Source organism: Dreissena polymorpha, chromosome 16 (genome assembly GCF_020536995.1).
Source record: "Dreissena polymorpha isolate Duluth1 chromosome 16, UMN_Dpol_1.0, whole genome shotgun sequence".
In the NCBI taxonomy this organism is placed as follows: Eukaryota; Metazoa; Mollusca; class Bivalvia; order Myida; family Dreissenidae; genus Dreissena; species Dreissena polymorpha.
This window is the reverse complement of record NC_068370.1, coordinates 24,200,172-24,219,541: the sequence shown is the minus strand read 5'-3', so window position 1 is coordinate 24,219,541 and position 19,370 is coordinate 24,200,172. Positions and strand designations below refer to the sequence as shown.

The following is a 19,370-nucleotide window of genomic DNA, read 5'->3' as shown; positions in this document are numbered from 1 at the left end:
GTTAAATCTTAGAAAAACCTTGTTACCATTTTTGTCATATATAAAGAGTATGTAACATGTGATACAAGTTGTATTCATTTAAATATAGAATAATTACTTCCCTTTGACTGCAATTTTATTCTTGATAATAAATTATTTGTGTGTATAATTTGTTGTATGGTTTGTCAAGGTTTAATTAATTGTATCCCCTAAGAAGGTGACAGAAAGCAGTTGAACTGTCTGTTTTCTATGTTAAAGGTCGAGGTCACTCAATGAGGCCAGAAAACAGTTAGAACATGTCTGTCTCAGTCATGTCTTTGTCATTTATTGGTAGACTTTAACCCTTACCACTTAGATACGTATTTAAACACATTTGTAGTCCCTTAGAAAGTTAAATTTAATTAAAGTCCTTTCCTACTGGATTCAAGTTTTAAAGGCTTCATTTCCAACCCTTAAATACTGATGAGCAGCAAACAGCATAAAACCTAAACAGACTGCATTTTACACACAGGCTGTTCTGGTTTTATGTTGTTTGCACATAGCCATTTTCACTTTGCTTCTGAGTGGGAAAGGTTAAAAATAACAAATGCATTTCGTCATAAGATGACATGTCTCATGTTACACCATTGTCTATCTACTTCAAAGTTCATGGTCACAATTCAAAGATCAAATTTGGCCAAAAGACAGCTTTTTCAGACTATTAATTTATCATTCATCATGCTATTTTAAGATAACTTACTAATAATGACAAATATAAGGATATGGTATTTGGTTTGTAAAATCTGTCTACCTGCCTAAAAGTTCAGGGTCACACATGGACTCATGTCTTATGGATTTAGGTCTATCTTATTTTTGTCTTACTAAGTTCTGGCCTTCTATCCGGTCAAGTCTTCAACAATGGGTGTCGGTGAATTAGGTGAGCACTTAAGGAAACTCTTGTTGTTAAATGCTTACACTAAATACTTGTAAAATTAATATACCTTTTCTTCAAAGTTTCGGTATGTTTTTGCTAAGTGTTTAAATAGTATTTTTGAAAGTGTTGAGATGATAACTAATAATATTCCTAAAACGTACATGTCAAAGTTTGTTTAGTTAACAAGTCATGAATTAAGGTGACATTAAATGTTGTAGATGTCATTTAACATATAAATGTGATGGGACTGTTAGTCAAATTAAATATAATTCCAATGAACACACACACATATTATATAATACATGTGTAAAAAATGTTAATTTTATTTGCAGTATTACATACAAAAATAGTAAAGTGTGACAAATTTTGTTTGGCCCCCTTGAAGAAAGCCCACTGAAGCAGTCAAAATGGTCTAGTGTGCGTGCCTGCATCTGAGAATTTTTTATATTCTCTGTGTAATTTAGAAATTACTTGCCACAAACATAAGCCCCAATGAGATGACGCGTTGCGTTTAACCCCCATTCCCCTACCTCAAAGTTCAAGGTCACACAAAAGTCAAATGTCAAGTTTGGTCATAAAACAGCTAACTAAAGCTGTTTCATTCATCATGAAATTGTTTAACACAAAGACGACCATGTAGAGCCAAGGTGTCACATGTAACAACTGTCCCTCTGCCTCAAAGGTAATGGTTCAACTTAAAGGTCAAAGTTCAGATTTGGTAATGAAAAAGCTTGAACAGACAATGATGTTGTCATTCATCATGTAATTGTAATAACTAACTACAAATGACAACAATGAGGAAGTAATATGTAATAGGCCAAATACACATGCTTTATCTACAAGAATCATAGTCTTCAAAAATGCTATGTACCATTATATAGTAATACATTATGAAACAAACATACTAATTGTGTGTATATTTGACATATTATGTTTTTTGTTATATGCTAGGTGTATTATGTTTACGAAGGAAATAAAAAATGAAATAAAAAAAAACAAAAAAAAAAACAAACAAACAATGAGGAAACAACTGTTTTAGTATAAAAACCTTCTTCAACCATAAAGGTCAAGGTAGTACTTAGAAATCAAAGGTCAAATTTGGTTATATAATTGTGTGTCAACTGTCAAGACTATTTTTGGCATTAATTGTGCAATTTAAAACTGACTAACCACAACTTACTACCATGAGGACATTTTTAGCTCACTTGAGCACAATGTGCTCATGATGAGCTTTTGTGATCGCCTTTTGTCCGTCGTGCGTCGTGTGCCGTCAACATTTGCCTTGTGAACACTCTAGAGGCCACATTTATTGTCTGATCTTCATGAAATTTGGTCAGAACATTTGTCTTATTGATGCCTTGACTGAGTCGAAACTGGGTCATGCTGGGTCAAAAACTAGGTCACTAGGTCAAAAAAAAGAAAAACCTTGTGAACACTGTAGAAGTCACATTTGATGCCCAATCTTCATGTTACTTTGTCAAAATGTTTGTCTAAATGATATGTTGGTTGAGTTCAAAAATGGTTCCGGTCCGTTGAAAAGCATGGCCGCCAGGGGGCGGGGTAGTATTCCTTATATGGCTATAGAGAAACATTGTGAACACTCTAGAAGTCACAATTTTTGCCCAATGGTCATGAAACTTGGGCAAAACATTGGTTTCATTGATATCTCAGACGTGTTCGAAAATGGTCCAGATCGGTGAAAAAACATTGCTGCCAGGGGGCGGGGCAGTTTTCTCTATATGTATATAGTGAAAACATGGGAACACTCTAGAAGTCACATTTTTGGTCCAATGTTCATGAAATTGGTCAGAACATGTGCTTTTTTGGATATTACAGTTGAGTTCGAAAATGGTTCGGATCGGTAAAAAAGCATGGCCGCTGGGGGGGGGGGGGGCATTTTCCTTAAATTTATATAGTAATAACAACTTTTGAACACTATATAGTTTATCATGTCAAGGGAAGTAACTGCGAATGAAAAATTATGTTGAATTGACAGAGTTGTCTCCCTTTTAAAAATATTTGTTTTAAGCACAAGAAGATGAAGTGGAATTAATTGTAAATGATAGTTTTACATTCTGGAAGATAGCAAAATTTTTAATATGTTTTTTATTGTTTGATGATTCTGTACAATATGGCATTCTTTTGTCAAACAATTAAAGCGAGACTATACGATTTTTATATGTGTTAAATTGTAATATATTGATAAATACATGTTACAATAACAGCAAAATAGGCAAGATATTGAAGACGAATTTCATAAAATGCAGCAAAGACAAATTAGCGCCCCCGAGCCGATGGTGACGAAGATATTTCGTACATATTTTCCTACAATAACAGAAGAATTTGTCTTTTTATTAGGATCGGAGTTAGTGTTCATGTGTCGTATAAATAGACATCGCTGCAGGAATTTAAAAACAACCATTAAACTAAATTAAGATTCACATCGTACATGCATGATATACATTCTGGCGAATTTGACTGTACAGACATTTTCGATTTCAGAATTAAATATCTCGCTTATTTCGCATTTTTCAACACATGTTCTTCTTAAGCTTTATTTTAGATTATATTGAAATGTATGACCTTGTTAACACTCTAGAGGTCACATTTATTTTCCGATCATCATGAAACTTGGTCTGAAGATTTGTCCCAATGATATCTTGGATGAGTTCGAAAATGGTTTTTGTTGCTTTAGAAACATGGCCACCAGGGGCGGGGAATTTTTCCTTTTATTGCTTTAGTAAAACCTTGTTAACACTCTAGAGGCCACATTTATTGTCCAATCTTCATGAAATTTGGTCAGAAGATTGGTCTCAATGATATATTGAAAAAATAATTATGTTTGCTTGAAAAACAAGGCTTCCAATGGGGCAGGGCATTTTTCCTTATACGGCTATAGTAAAATCTTGTTAACACTCTAGTTTTATTTAATTCAGTTGCTCAATCTTCATGAAATTTGGTCAGAATATTTGTGTCCTGTGTAGTAAAGTTTGGTTTTATTATGTCAGTATTATGTACCATTAACTGTTTTATTTAATTTTTCATAACACAGAATTTTCATAATTAACAACTGTTTTAGTCATTATTACTTATGGTAAGCCTATCAACTAAGAGAAAGCTGAAATATAATTTTGCAGTATCTATCTCCATTGTTTAACGTGCTGAGTCATATTTTCCAATCTATTTTTAGTTCTGCTCTAGAATTTGTTAGACCCCAGATATTGATCATTGCAGTGTGTAACTATTTACCACTCAGCTTACTGACCCTCTCACTGTGCTGTATGCCAGATGTTAATATCAGTGGTTAGTAATAAGCTGGTTGATATATTTTATTTCACAGTGGGAGTATTTAATGCATTTTTTTAACAATTAACAAAAACATATGTAATTTAAATGGGAACTTCATATCAAAATAAGATTCCATAATGATTCACTCTATATAATCATATTAAAGATATGTTAGCAAATATCAAATGGATAGTCTATGAAAACAATAAGGAAATAATTTCAATTATAAGTTTATGGAGATAAAAAACAAATTCAGAATAATCTTCAAAATCAAGATTTACCCTTCTTATTTGCGGAGTTCATCTATCAAGATTAATCATTTTCAGGCTAAATGTATTTAAACAATGTCAGAAAATTGAAAATAAAAGGTAATGAATGATACACAATATTAATGAAATGAAATATAAAATTGATACATTTTCATATTTCTAAATTGTTTCGTGTAAAACAGACTACTGTTGAATAATATGTTTATAAAATGATTCAAGTAAACGGCAATAATTTTACTTAATTGAATTACAATCAGTCAGCAGTGTCATCCTGACCGAAAATAAGCGATTGTGGAATAAATATTTCCGCATTACATAAGTTAGTGCTCACAAAGTTACATAACTCGTAACCATCCCGTGACCAGTTCACGTGCGTAAGTAAACGAGACCGCACTACCACACCTGGATACGACATTTGAGTTTGAAAATGGTTTGGATCTATAAAAAAAACATGGCCCCGGGGGGGGGGGGGGGGTCTTTCCTTATATTTATATAGTAAAAAAGCTTGTGAACACTCTAGAAGTCACATTTTTTACTCAATCATCATAAAATTTTGTCAAAACATTAGTTATGTGGATGTCTCGGACGAGTTTGAAAATGGTCGTGATAAGTGGAAAAACATGGGCACCAAGCAGTGATGCAGGCAGTTTTCTTTGTATGTATATAGTGAAAACATGTGAACAGTCTAGAATACATTTTCTTCATGAAATTTGGACATATCTTGGAAGAGTTCAAAAATGGTTCAGCTCTGTTAAAAAAAACATGGCCGCCAGAGGGCCATTTGTTGTTCATTCTTCATGAAACTAATTGGTTAGAACATTTGTTTCATTGATATCTTGGGCTGCAAAGAACAGGGCATTTCTTTTTATCTCAGGTGAGCGACTTTGGGCCTTTCAGGCCCTCTTGTTTGTCATACCTGTCTCCCTACCTATAAAGGACAACCTTAAAGGTAAAGGTCCAATATGGGTATAAAACGGCTAATCTTGACTGTAGATTCATTATTCATCATTCAATTTTACAATAATTTATGGCAAATGTTCACCATGTTGAGACTTTGTGTTAAACCACTGTCTCCACAACTCAGAGGTCAAGGTCAAACAAGGTCAAAGGTTTAATTAAGCCATTTACATCTTTCCAGACTGTAGCTGTATGAAAATTTGCAATAATTTGCCACAAATGCTCACCATGTGGAGTAGGTGTGTCACACCTTTGGGCAAAGGTCAAAGTCACTCTAAAGGTCAAAGGTAAACATGTGCTTGATTTAGCTTGTTAAAATATTGCGAGCATTATTGACAATCTGCTCCACATAATGGCAATACATAGTTACGTTTTCTATACTTTGGTTATATTTTTCTTATTCATTTCAGATGTTTTCACTCAGATATCTGACTCAAGCGGGTTGCTAGTACGTCAAAAGTTTGAACAATATCTACAAGCTGTTCTTGCTCTGCCAACTGCTGTGTTTGAGGCTCCATCTTTTGGCTACAACGAAACTGCGGTCAGGTCTTGTTTTGATATGGTATGTTGTCATTTTATCTTGTTGTAAGGCTGTAGGTAGCAGTTTTAAAGTTGAAGTAACATTTATAAGAAAGCTTTAGTTTCATGATTATTCCTTAGAAACAATTGTCACCTTATATTAAAGTTAAAGATATCTATTTTACAAAAATGTTTGTGTACAGACTGCTTGTGGAAAGATTGATTTAGCAAGCAAAATGGTCGAGTGTAATTGTTTGCCTGGATCCAAACTTTTCCTAATTGTAGCTTTTTCAAGTAGTTAAAAGTTTTAAGGTTAATAACAACTAATGTTCACCATCTTAATACAATGTTTAGTGTGCAAACCTGTATCTCAAAGGTTAAGGTTTGGCTTAGAGGTCAAAGGTCCCATTTTGCAATAAAAATACATAACCTTCATCAATCATCATGCAAATTAAAATAGATTACATCAATTGTCAACATCAGTGTCGCTACAGTAGGGTAAACTTCAAAGGTCAAGGTCAAAATTGAAGGCCAAAGATTAAATTTGGACATTAAACAGCATGTCCAGACTGTAACTTCCTCATTCATTTTGCAATTTTAAATAATTTTCCACACATGTTCATTATGTGTGTCTTGTTCTGATAAAACTGGGCAAAATGCATTTGCTTGAAGTGTCGTCCCAGATTAGCCTGTGCAGTCCGCACAGGCTAATCAGGGACAACACTTTCCACTTAAACTAGATTTATTGGTAAAAAGGGACTTCCTTTAAACGAAAAATACCATTAAAGCGGAAAGTGTCGTCTCTGATAAGCCTGTGCGGATTGCACAGGAAAATCTGGGACGACACTTTACGCACATGCATTTTGCCCAATTTTCACAGAACAAGACACATGTAGATATAGGTTGTCACCTCTTTGGCAGATGTCATGGGAAAAATTACAGGCTAAATGTCAAACATGTGCTGGGAGCAGGTTGTTAAATAATTACACATATAACTACAAGAACTATTGACTATGGGCCTGACAAGTTTCTCAAAAGCATCTAGATCTACAAAAACAATTCTGCAATTCTTAAGACATCATTAGCAGTGTGAACATGACCCAGGAGCTGATACAGGATTTGGATTTCAGGTTTTGGAATCTTTATAACCATTACAAACCTTTAAAATAGCATTAAAACACACCAAACTACACAAAGCATTGAAAAGTAACCTGTATTTGAAGCAGACATACTGTTTAGCAAGTCATATTAATCTGATTTACCTTTTACATTTTTATGCCACCCTTGGAAGGGTATATTGCTTTGCTCATGTCGGTCGGTCTGTCGGTCCGTCCACCAGGTGGTTGTCAGATGATAACTCAAGAACGCTTGGGCCTAGGATCATGAAACTTCATAGGTACATTGATCATGACTTGCAGATGACCCCTATTGATTTTGAGATCACTAGGTCAAAGGTCAAGGTCACAGGTGAAGGTCACAGTTACTGGAAATAGGCATTTTAAGGATTTAGCATGGTTCAAACAAGGGAAACAAGGGAATACCGTTTATGCATGTTCTTTTTGTTACAGCATTTGCCTCCCTTGTAATATATTCAAATTTTACCAAATGTAAGGCTAACTGCATTTTTGTAATGCATTGTATCAATAATGATACACCACCACCACCACCACCACCACCACCACCACCACCACCACCACCACCACCACCACCACCACCACCACCACCACCACCACCACCACCACCACCACCACCACCACCACCACCACCTGTATTCACACAATGGCTGCTACTACAACTTATAGCCCAAATAGGGGGGCATGCATGTTTTACAAACAGCCCTTGTTCTGTTTGAGTAAAACAAATCATATGATAGTCGCCTGTTTTGTATGAGAAGAAAGTTTGGGTGAAGACAAATTTTTGCTGCCTATTGAAATTATATGTTTATCAATGAAAAAACCATCAAAAGTTGTTTACAACAGAAAAATGTCCAATAATAGTCTACTGTAAATTGACTTCAAGTAAGTGATTTACAAAAGTCAAAGTATGCTGTATCCAACCCCTCCCCCCCCCCCCCCTCCATGTGATCGACTGTATGTGTAGTAGCAATTTCTCTAAACTTAACAATTTACATCAATCCATAAATGTTTACTTGATAATTTTCGTCAACACAACTAACAACCTGAAAAATTGCCCAGTATTGAATATGCTCCAATGACTGTTTGTGGTTACTTGTATCATTTATATTTCAGAGGAGTGGTGTGAACATCAACAACTTTCTGAATGTGCTAGTTTCTGACCCTGGCCCACAATGCCTCATGTGGCTGCCCATAATGCACCGGATGGTTCAGGTGGAAAACGGTAGGCCACTGCAGATATGTGTCAAAGAATGAGGAGATAATTGTGGAAGTTTTGCTTATATTTGAACAATGTAGTAAAACATTTTAATTGCATTTTAGCTTCGGTTTAAATATTCAACAAAACCATATACACATTTAAATTATAAACTAAACTGTTTGATTGCAGATAGCATAAACATGCTCTCACAGCTCCTATTGGTTTGTACGTTCCACCTGCCTTCCTCCAACCATATTGCATTATGTTTTTGTAGATGAAGGCTGATTGTATTAGGGCCTTATGAGACAGGGGATGGGGCCCAGGTTGTAGAGTTTATGGGAAACTTAATAAAGAGGAACACAAATTCCCGCTGCAAAGTGAATTTTTAAGAAAAAGTTCAGGATTTTTTATAAAGTTTACTATGGGTTTACTCATCATTTCGTCACCTGTTAGATAGCTGACTAAAGATCTGTTTATTTTGGTTATGCTTATGCGGGGTTTACTTAAAACTATGATCATGCACATTGGTATAATGGTTTCATGAGATGAAGGGAAATCGCCTATTTGGGGTCAACATGACAAATAACAAGGTCACGGGGGCTTGTAATATAAAATTAATTAGGTACTATGTAAATTTAAATTAACAATACCCATACAAACATCCCTGAAGAAGACTTAATCATCTGGTAATTAGATACAGTATCTAATCATATCTTGGCTATAGTAAGGTTCTTCATTGAGTTGATGCATTCAGGCATGCAATTCATGTTAAGTGTTTTTCATACGAAAAAAATGTTCCTGCTAGATTTATTACCCAAATCTTGATTTGTGTTTATTGATGATATCTAACTTTTTGGGGAATTAAACAATTTACTTTTGGAAAGGGGAGGGGCATACATGTTTTACAAAAATCTCTTGATAAAGCTTAACCCTTTCAGCGCTGGAACCGAATTTTAAAGCCCTTTGCAAACAGTTTGGATCCAGATGAGACGCCACAGAACATGGCGTCTCATCAGGATCCAAACTGTTTGCTATTCTGATAGTATTCTTTGAAAAAAATATCGAAGAAAATGCTAATTTTAGAAATTCAGCAGACGACATTTTAGCAGACGACAAATTTCCCAGCATGCAAAGGGTTAATTGCATAAAAAAGCCTTAGGCTTATTGAGACTCTATTTAGTTGCTTTCATGTGTAGAACAAGTACTTGGTATGGTAAGGGAAGATCTCAAGAATACTGCCAAAGTGGGTATTGAACCAAAGACCCACTGATATGTAGGCAGACAACATACCATCAACATTTTTATAGCAGTAAATTATACTGCATTGTATTTATGTAGGGTGAATACTAGATTAGTGTTGAATGCAGAGACATTTATTTGGGGAGACTTAGAAACAGTGAACTATGAGCCATGGAATATGGTTCATGTTTTCATGTAGAGGATAATAAACTTATCTGTATTCTGCACTAACATGGTATTCTATATAGCCCTTCATTTTATATGAAAAATTTGTGTTTATTTTTCGAAAACATTTAATATCATAATTGGCTAGAAAAAAAACGAATAAATATCACCTCAAAAAGAATCATGGCATTGTTCTGCGCATGATCCTGGCAATTTAGAAATAATGCTAAGTTAATTGCTGGGGCACTTATTTTGATAATGAACACCTAATTTTTGGATGTAAAGTGCCAACTTAAGTCGGGCTGTGTTTCCTCCCTGCAGTATTCCATCCGATCCAATGTGAGGGTTGCCACCGAGAGTCATTCATGGGTTTCCGGTACAGGTGTCAGCGTTGCCATAACTACCAGCTGTGCCAGGACTGCTTCTGGCGCGGTCGCATCTCTGGCAATCACGCGCACAGCCACCAGATGAAGGAGTACCTGTCTTATGTATGATGTTCATTTATCGTATGAGCCCTATGGGAAAGCAGGTCTTTATGCATGTGCCAAAAGTGTCGTCCCAGATAAGCCTGCGCAGTCCGCACAAGCTTATCAGGGACTACAAGTTCCCTGTTTATTATATTTTTTCTTTAGAGGAAGTATCTTCTAAACAAAAATGCAGTCAAGGGTTAAAATGTCATCCCTGATTAGCCAGTGAAACCTGCACAGGCTAATTTGGAACATAACTCTGCGCACATGCATTTAGCCCTTTTTTCCACAGAACAAGGCTTTTATTTGAACATAGTTGTTATGCTTTTGTTGGCACAATAGTTGTAGATTATCCTATTGATCACAAGATTAAGGAATATGTATTATGTTAGATTGGCAAAGTTAAGTTAGCAGTTCTGATAAATTCAGGAGAGTGATTGTTTTGAGTTTCTATTTTTTTATTAAATTTTGAATTCCCAATCAAAAAGGTTTGTAATTTTTCCGAAAGACTGCTTAAAATTCCCAATTGAAAGTTGAAGAAAGGTTTTTTGTTTATTAATCTACATTTTAATGTCATCTCTGTTATTAGCTTTTGGGTCTTGAACCTTAGCAAATATACGTTTAAAAACACTTTTGTTCTCTTTTTGATTTGTACGCAAAATAAAAATCTTAATTTTCCGAATTGAAGTCAAAAGGATGAAATTTTCCCAATGCAAAGAGTACTGGCCTATATTCATAATGGTGGAAAAAAATCTTCTTTAGTTAGGGATGAATTCTATGGACTGAGTAGATTTCTGTGCTGATCCCTGTATATATGAAGATGTCATACACATTTTTGTTTCATGGCAAAATGCAATTCTACGACTTGTTTTTGTTATTCTGTTTATAAAATATACCTTTAAATTTATTTGACAGCATATGCTTATACTGTTGTCCCTGGTTATCAATTACAGAAGTCACCAGCCAAGCAGATTGGACATTCCATAAAGAAATCATTCCACTGTGTACCTAGCAAGCCTATAGAGGAAAAGCCACCACTGTTCCCTGAACTTCCGGAGAAAACAGTGGACCTGTCATACATAGTGTATGTGTCTTGGTGTTTTGTCTTCTGACCAGATCAGTTACTGTTACAATTTATTGTGTTCTCTTTTCAAAATTATCCTAATGAGTTTATATTTTATGGAGTAAACCTTTTTAAAATTCCCTACTATAAAGTTTGTGTGTATGTTTTCATCTTTAAAGTCAGTAAAGACTTAAAAATATTTATTTCTGGGATTAACTTAAAATGCATCCAAAATAATGAATACACAATCATTCATGTGAAAATGTTTAGCATGGAAAACCAGTGCTCATAGCTTTAAGGTCAAGGTCACGCATAGAGGTAAGATATGAAATAACTTGTTCATACTGTCACTTCACCATTGTTCATTAAAAAATCTTTCTACAAATATTTATCATGTGGAGTTGATGTGTTGCTCGCATAACCTGTGTAAAAGCCTGAACGATTGCTATAGAACTCTAAGAAAGCTTTAGAAGTTGTTATGAGAACTTTATCAATTTGAATGATTGACAAAAATGAAAAACATGTAGTTACGATTCACCTGAAATAGTTATGATTTTAAAAAGAAAGCTTAAGAAGTTGTTATGAGAACTTTATCAATTTAAAAGATGGACAAGAATGTAATACATGTAGTTACGATCTGCCTGAAAGAGTTTTAAATAATTACAAGCATGGGCCCCCATGTTGCTTACAGTCATCTAGTAAAGGGTTGCTGTTATTTACTTGAATTATTAAAGTAATACCATAAAGCTTGGTTCTCTTGTCATGCATTCCTTAGGACATATTTCATTGCTAGAAACAAGCAACAGTCACTTATATAAATTTAAGTAACATCTGTGTTGTATTAATCCCTATGTATCAATGCTTTGGTTCTAAGCCTTTGTATAATGTGTTTTTCTTCCAGTAATGAATCTCCTACGGACTTTCACCCTGTTATAGTGTAAATATGCTGGATGTTGTCTTTATACCCTGCATGGTTCACACACATCTATAATACCAAGATCCATGTTAGTTTCATGCCACAAAAAAGTGACCACAATTTCCTTGTTTAAGATTGGTTTCAAATCAGGGGAACTGCATTTTTCAATTGGACTTAGATTTTTATTGAATATTTGTGGAAAAAAACACATATTTGTAATGATTGTTAAATTGTGAAGTATTTAGCGTCTGAAGAATTAATATGTTACCTTGATTTATATCATAAAAGAGTTTTTCAAAACTTAAAAAAACAACATGATTAAACTGTACTATAATGTACTCACAAGAACAAAAACAATGGTTTTACCAAAGATATCATTTATATGTGACTGCATGCTTTACTTAAAATAGCTTTTATCACTTCCACTCATTTCTTGCTCACTATTCATCCCATCATCAAGCATGCATGGTTGAAATAAGCTCCCTGATGAGTAAACATACCCACTAAATAAACTGCCTGATCAGTAAATAAACTCCCTGACCCAATTATTTACATAGTGATGCATAACAGTACCTATAACATGCATTTTATCATAAAAGATTTTCCTCAAAGATCTATTGTCTTCAGCTGTTTAGTTTTTTACAGAAAGCTTGTCTATGTGTTGTCACTTCTCACGTTGATTTACCTTTATAATTTATTTCAAACACAAGTATAATATTAGGAAATGTTGCAATAAGTAGAAAAATAATAGCAGAATAGGATTTTGATAAGTAATGATAAGATAAACTTGTTGATTAAAATAATTATAGCAGAGATGTGCGTCCAAGTCCAGGGTTGGGCATTGAGATGAACATTTAAAATTGCAGCTTATATTATAATAACTTTGGAATATTTTGTCAGATCATGTAAGAAAATAACATGTGTGCTGTTTATTGTCCAATAGACAACTCTGTGTCATACTGAATCATGCATATTAAACCATACAAGATAACACCCTGATTGCTGAAATGAAGGTAAATGCTTATTTGCCAATAATCTACCTTAACTAACAAATTTCTACAATAATATGTTAAAGAAAATTCACACAGGTTTTTGCTTCTATCTTGCATGTGTTCAGTAATGAACATAAAAGTTTATATGTTTCACATGCTATATATAATGCGTGACATTTTGTTTTTGCTTAACATTATATAGACTGTTCAAAATGAAGTAAAATTAAATATTTTAGCCTTCTAAATAAGATTTATTGAAATTAGTAAAATTGCTATTTTATTAACAATATTCCGATCATATAATGATAATGAAACTTGCATATTCAATAAATGTGCAATCATTATATATTATGTTTTCTGCTTGCAAAAAGATGCATGAAACAAGAAGATGCATGAAGCATTATGTATAATCGTTTCTGTTGCCTTAACTTATACATTTTTTTTTTACAAAATAATTTGCAGCATACCAGATGTGCTTCTTTTATTGCCATGATTAATTGCATAGTCCAACAGTCTTTAAATTGTGCATCTTGTTTGGATTATAACGGTTAGTAAGGAACAGATGAGAATTTTAACTTCCAATCATGATATAGAATTTGGAATTGCAGAATGCAAGGACAATAACTCTCCCTCCTGCAAGAACACAACTTCATGGCAACAGTGATTTAAGACTTGCTATTAATCATTAAAATTATTGCATTGTTTTACTTTTACTCATTAAATGCTTTTGAACTTACTTACTTACTTACTTAAATTAAATGCTTTTGAACAATGCTATGTGCAAGTGATTAGATCGTTTTGGTGTTTAAGTCCCGCCACTCCAAGCACTATAAGGAATGGTTTCCATGGTTTTGGGAGAGACAGATCCCCAGATCTCAGCTCCATAGGTTCATCCCCACAGGTACACAGAAGGTAAGTAAATAGGCTTGAGATTGTTAGGGCCTGTATTTATATATGCACTCTTAGAATTACATATTGAAAACAAACTGAGATTCAAGACAATGTATGTGTGCATAATTTTAGCTGTAAGAACTTCTAATACTAGTAAGTGATATTAACTAACATAGTCATCACAGTTGCCAACTTTGTACTTCTGATTGAGCTGCATCTTACACAAATGGGTCATATGCAACCATCATAGCTCCAGAACAACCTGCGCAGACTGATCAGAGGCTGCTCTGTTTGCTAACAAGACCACGAAACCTTGGTTAACTGTATAGCGAACAGGGAAGTTTCTGAACAGACTGGATGCACAGTTGTCTGACTAAAATACTGTAGAAAAAAAAGTTGAAAGGTCAAAATAAAGAAACAAACTCTGTCTTTCAGCCCAGGGAAGACCAGTCTAGGCCCCTCCACACAGTCAACGGATGATGAACATCGACTGATAGCCAGATACGCAGCAAGGCTAGCAGCCGACGTCAACAAAGCTGTGAGTACCACCATCACTGTCGTATAATTGTTGTTTGTATAAGCAATTGTTTTGTCAGTAATTTAAAAAAAATAAGCTTGCCTCTTCCATAGCCAGATCAATGACACATGTAAAGCCCCACAGGGAGCCAAATTGATTTGCTATACAAGATGTTTAATCTATGCACACAAATAACATATTTGAGATACAACCAATTTTTATGGCAAACGAATTTGATAAGCTTACAACTGTATCTTTCTTCCTGTCTTTCCATCCGTCATTCTGTCCTGCTTCTTGTGAAGGGGCATGGTTTCTGGAAGTATTAAAGGAATTCAAATGAAATATAGTTAAGCCACTAAATTAATAAGACAGTAGTTGTACACCATAGCCTTAACAAATGAATCAATTTGGTTCCAAAAATACTTGTATTTGTTAAAACATCAGATTTTTTCCAAGCGTTCATCTTATTCCATTATATTGGATTGTAAGTTGCTCACATAACCTTTAAGGACATACTTAATGTTTGTGTATATGTTGTGCGCTATGGAATAAACACGGTTCTTGGTAAAGTGTTTGATGGGATTTACGGGCAATTTTGTTGTTGTTGTAGCCAGTGGCTGAAAAATTGTTAAACTACATACACTTAAAAAAAGTAGATCCTGCGAATACATGTTTACAAATTGGTTAGTAGAAGAAGTTCTAAGTTCAAGCAGGATGTAAACAATGTCAATTGAATAATTAAATTGCCAGCATTGGTGAATCAGGTCTCAATAGCCTCCTAAAGCATCACACAAAGAAAAATTCTGCTAAGTTAAACATTCAATTTGAAATATAGATAAATAGATCTATATCTCTACATTTTGTAATTTAAAAAAAAATTCTAAATCTTTTACCAGATTTTCAAGACCATTTAATTTTTAGCTCGGCTGTTTTTGGAGAAAACCAGAGGTATTGCCATAGCCAGCGCGTCGTGTCGTGTCCGCCGTCCGCTTCGTGCTAAAACCTAAACATTTTGTCAAAGTTTTGAACATTGGCTCTAAAATCAAAGTGCTTCCACCTACAACTTTGAAACTTCATATGTAGCTTGATGAGTTCTACACGCCACACCCATATTTGGGTCACTAGGTCATAGGTAAAGGTCACTGTGATCTCTAAAAAAAATAAAAAAATTCTGACAAGCTTTCATTTCTTCAAAAATGCACCCGCAGCCGAGCGTGGCACCCGTTGCGGTGCTCTTGTTTTAATCCAGACACGTCAAGACTATTCAAACCATTTCTGCCTTGACAATGCAGCCCAACATTTCACAGATACATGTAGTCACAGCTTGAGAACTGATTAGGTCACTTTGCAGTGGTTAAGTTCTATTATGGGTTTTGGATTCAAACCTTGACCAAACTGATTTAGTTTGAAAATAATTATGACTGATAAGTGTATACCTGTCAGAGGTATGTAGAATTGGGCGGGGTCACATAGTCTGAGAACCAGCATGTTAGGTTTTATAGTTGAAAAGAATGGATGTGTTAAAATACATATTTTAGTATCACCTGATTCTGATCAGTGTTGTAAAACAAATACATCACCGTATGAATTGTCATTTGGAATTTCAAAGTAAAATTTCAGTAAACAAACTTTTAAGTTGATTTGCAAAGTCTGATGAAAGAAAATTTCCAAGATCTTTTGCCATTTGGAATTTCATCTACAAGAAATTGGATAAAACGCTATTGGTTCATAATAACCCTGGCAGACTTAAATGATTTACATTAACTTATTGAAATTGAAAAAACAAGGCCATTATGTTTTATGTGCTTGACATTTGGGGCGATGATGATGTGGTATTTATACAGTTTTTGGTTTCACTGTCCCCTAGATCTACAGGAAAGCTTTGTCATAATAGAATATTTGATGATATTTTTCTGATAAAACATCAAGAATTGAGCACCCAGGTGTTGTATCTTTCTTAACCATTGATCTATAACATAGTGCAATGATGTTGAAATTATGGAATTGGAAAGTAGAATTAGAAGAAATGATACTGATCAGAATTAGTCATAGATTGACCAACATTTAAATTTAAATATGAACAGGATATTTTTTCAGATGATTATATTGGTTGTATGTATTTGTTTATATGTATGAAAGAGTATCAACTGATAAAGAAAATTTATTTTTGTCTAATTGTGGGTTTACAATGGAATTATTCAATAGAGTTTCATGTAATGAGTCCAAACGAACTTTTGAAAAAGAAGTATTATAGCATGTTTAAAACCTCCAATTATGTACTTGAAGGCCTGATATTCACATTTAAGAACTGCTGACCTGTCAAGAATGAACTGCTTTATGAGTGGAATGCATTTATTTTGTCAGCAAGGAAAAGGTCAGTACACTTTTCACCCAGCCAACTGTAATCGGCTGTGACAATTGTATGATGAATCTGTCCGGCCAGCGAACTAAACACAACAAGCGGCAATATATTGGTCATGTTGATATTCATTCATTCATTCATTCACTGTGCTCTGTTTAATTATTCAAAAATTTTGTTTTTCTCCCATTATTTTTGCTTGACTTGAGAAAAAACAAGGTAACTGTTCTATGGAGTAATGATAGTAAAATACAAAGAATGATGGAAATAACTGCTGATTGTAAAAAAGTAAATATCTATGTAATATTTTCTGTGCACTTTACAAAAAAAAAGAAAATTCATTACTGGATGCAGTTGGAATAATGACAAATATTGAGAATTATGATCTATTTATTTATGAATAGCAAACACATTTTTTTCTATGATAGAATGTCGAGCTTAAAGTAAGGGAAAAACTTGATTGAGACAACGTGATGTGCTAAGAATGTAAATTATAGATTAGCAATCGCAGCCTCAATGCAAACTATAAACAAGGTTTATATTGGATTTTATGAGCAAACTTAGTTTAATGTCATTTGTCCGTTTTCAGCAGAGTTAATGGATGTTAAGGATACACATTACGGTAATAGGAACCTATTTTAGCATGGATTTGAATTTAATATAAAGAAGTTGGTTACAAAGGCAGTTCATTATGGTCGACTATTTTTTATTTTTCACATAGCCACTTGAGTGTCATTGCATACTTCAGGCCAGTATTGGCTTCATTGACTTGTGTCTGCTGTTGCACTCAGAACTTTAGAAAGTGTTTTGTCATGATAACAAATGTAGGAAGGATTGTTTTTGCACTCAGCATTCAAAATAATGTATTTGTTTTCCAATTGAAAGCTTGAGTACAGACAAAAATACAAATGTATTCTTAGATACCAAATAAAATCATGTGTGAAGATTTTGAAAACTGAGGGAACTAGCTCTGTTCTCTATTGAATATAAAGGGACTTTAAATCATGCTGTTTCATTAAGGTATTTGTATTTTATACTTTTATTCTATGTCTGTTGCAGTGTTTACAATGAATATTATGTGTACAGTTTATATAAGCACCTATTTAAGGCCACTTCCAGTTTGAAAATAAATTAGAAGGGCAATTCTATTTAGTGTTAATAATGTAGCAATGAAATATTTAATGGATATACATATTGCTGACTAAATAGGGAATGTGGATAAGTTGAGAAATTGACACAAAAGTATATATGAGTTTGCAAGTGTTGGACATTTGCGAATAAGGAAATTAGCATGTTTGGTTTCAATACATATTGATTTTTCTGGAAACAATAATCACTTTCAATTAGTAAGGTATTCACCCAGAAAATGGTACACGTTTAAACTTAAATCATCAGTTAAATTTAACACTATTAAGTGTTAGGATGACTTAATCTATTATAAAAAGTATTAAAAATACAAAAAATGCAATTCTAGTTCCATGAACTTCATTATAACAATAAAAATTACCTCAGAATTTGAACATTTTTTATATTGCATGTGTTGCATGTTTGATTAGAGAGCTTGTATTTAGCTTGATGAATCTTTGATGAGCCATCAGCGCTGTCTACTGTCATAAGAACAGGGCAGTAACCACTCCTTTTTTTATAGAATACAAGTCATTTCTCAGATACAGTTACATACATTTACAGTTATATAAACATTCATATGTCTTAGCAAAATATGTAGATCAGTTGTTAATATTTGTTCTGTAATTAAGCTATATATTGGTTATTTAAACTATTTAAATAAAATATCCTATACATAAATTACATATTAAGATAAATTCTTTATTGCATGCAATTTGCTAAGCATTCTTTCTGACATTGGTATTGAAAGTATGTACTTAAAGTTATTTGTTACTTCATAACATACATTCACATCATTTTTACCATAGGTTTCCACGTATAGCGCGCTCCCGTGTATAGCGCGCAGGCTTTGTTTAAATGCAAAAATGGAGAAAAAAATATTTAAAGACAATAAAACCACCTAATCGGACCGAAAATGGCCGCCATTTTTCTATTGCACAATCCAATAATCCGGGGCATTGGAAAGCTTAATTAAGCATTCAAAATAGGAAGCGTCATTATGATTAGGAGCATGGGTTGCATAGCACTATACTTTTCTGACAATTTTGTAATTTTCTAGCAAAAGATTAACAGCCCACGTGCATTTCGTGAAAAACGTGAGAAAATAAGAATTAGTGTACATCGTGTGATTTTTCCTCGGGGAAAGCATAGGCATTACCGGTAAATTTGAATGTCGCATGGGAGACAGGGATACAGTTGTTAAGGTACACCAATGTTGAACGTTCAATATTTATACACACAAAATGCAATTGCATATCTTCACATTCTCAAGTGTCAATTAGTGTCTCAAATGTCAATTAGCGTCTTAACAAGTCGTGGCACATATTACTCAATAACATCTGCCAATTACGAAGTGCAAAATGACCCCCTTTCACA

The 19,370-nt window shown here is 33.9% G+C and overlaps 1 protein-coding gene across 1 annotated transcript in view; it reads left to right on the top strand.

Annotated features, from left to right (window-relative positions):
- The window catches only part of LOC127861999 (dystrobrevin beta-like), a 73,347-nt gene that overhangs the window by 28,203 nt on the left and 25,774 nt on the right, over positions 1-19,370 (top strand). The window contains exons 6-12 of the mRNA XM_052400846.1: positions 5,817-5,968; positions 8,175-8,283; positions 9,985-10,151; positions 11,084-11,214; positions 12,095-12,130; positions 13,912-14,013; positions 14,428-14,530. Of these exons, the coding sequence (XP_052256806.1) occupies positions 5,817-5,968; positions 8,175-8,283; positions 9,985-10,151; positions 11,084-11,214; positions 12,095-12,130; positions 13,912-14,013; positions 14,428-14,530 (800 nt within the window). The remainder of the gene's footprint in view (positions 1-5,816; positions 5,969-8,174; positions 8,284-9,984; positions 10,152-11,083; positions 11,215-12,094; positions 12,131-13,911; positions 14,014-14,427; positions 14,531-19,370) is intronic.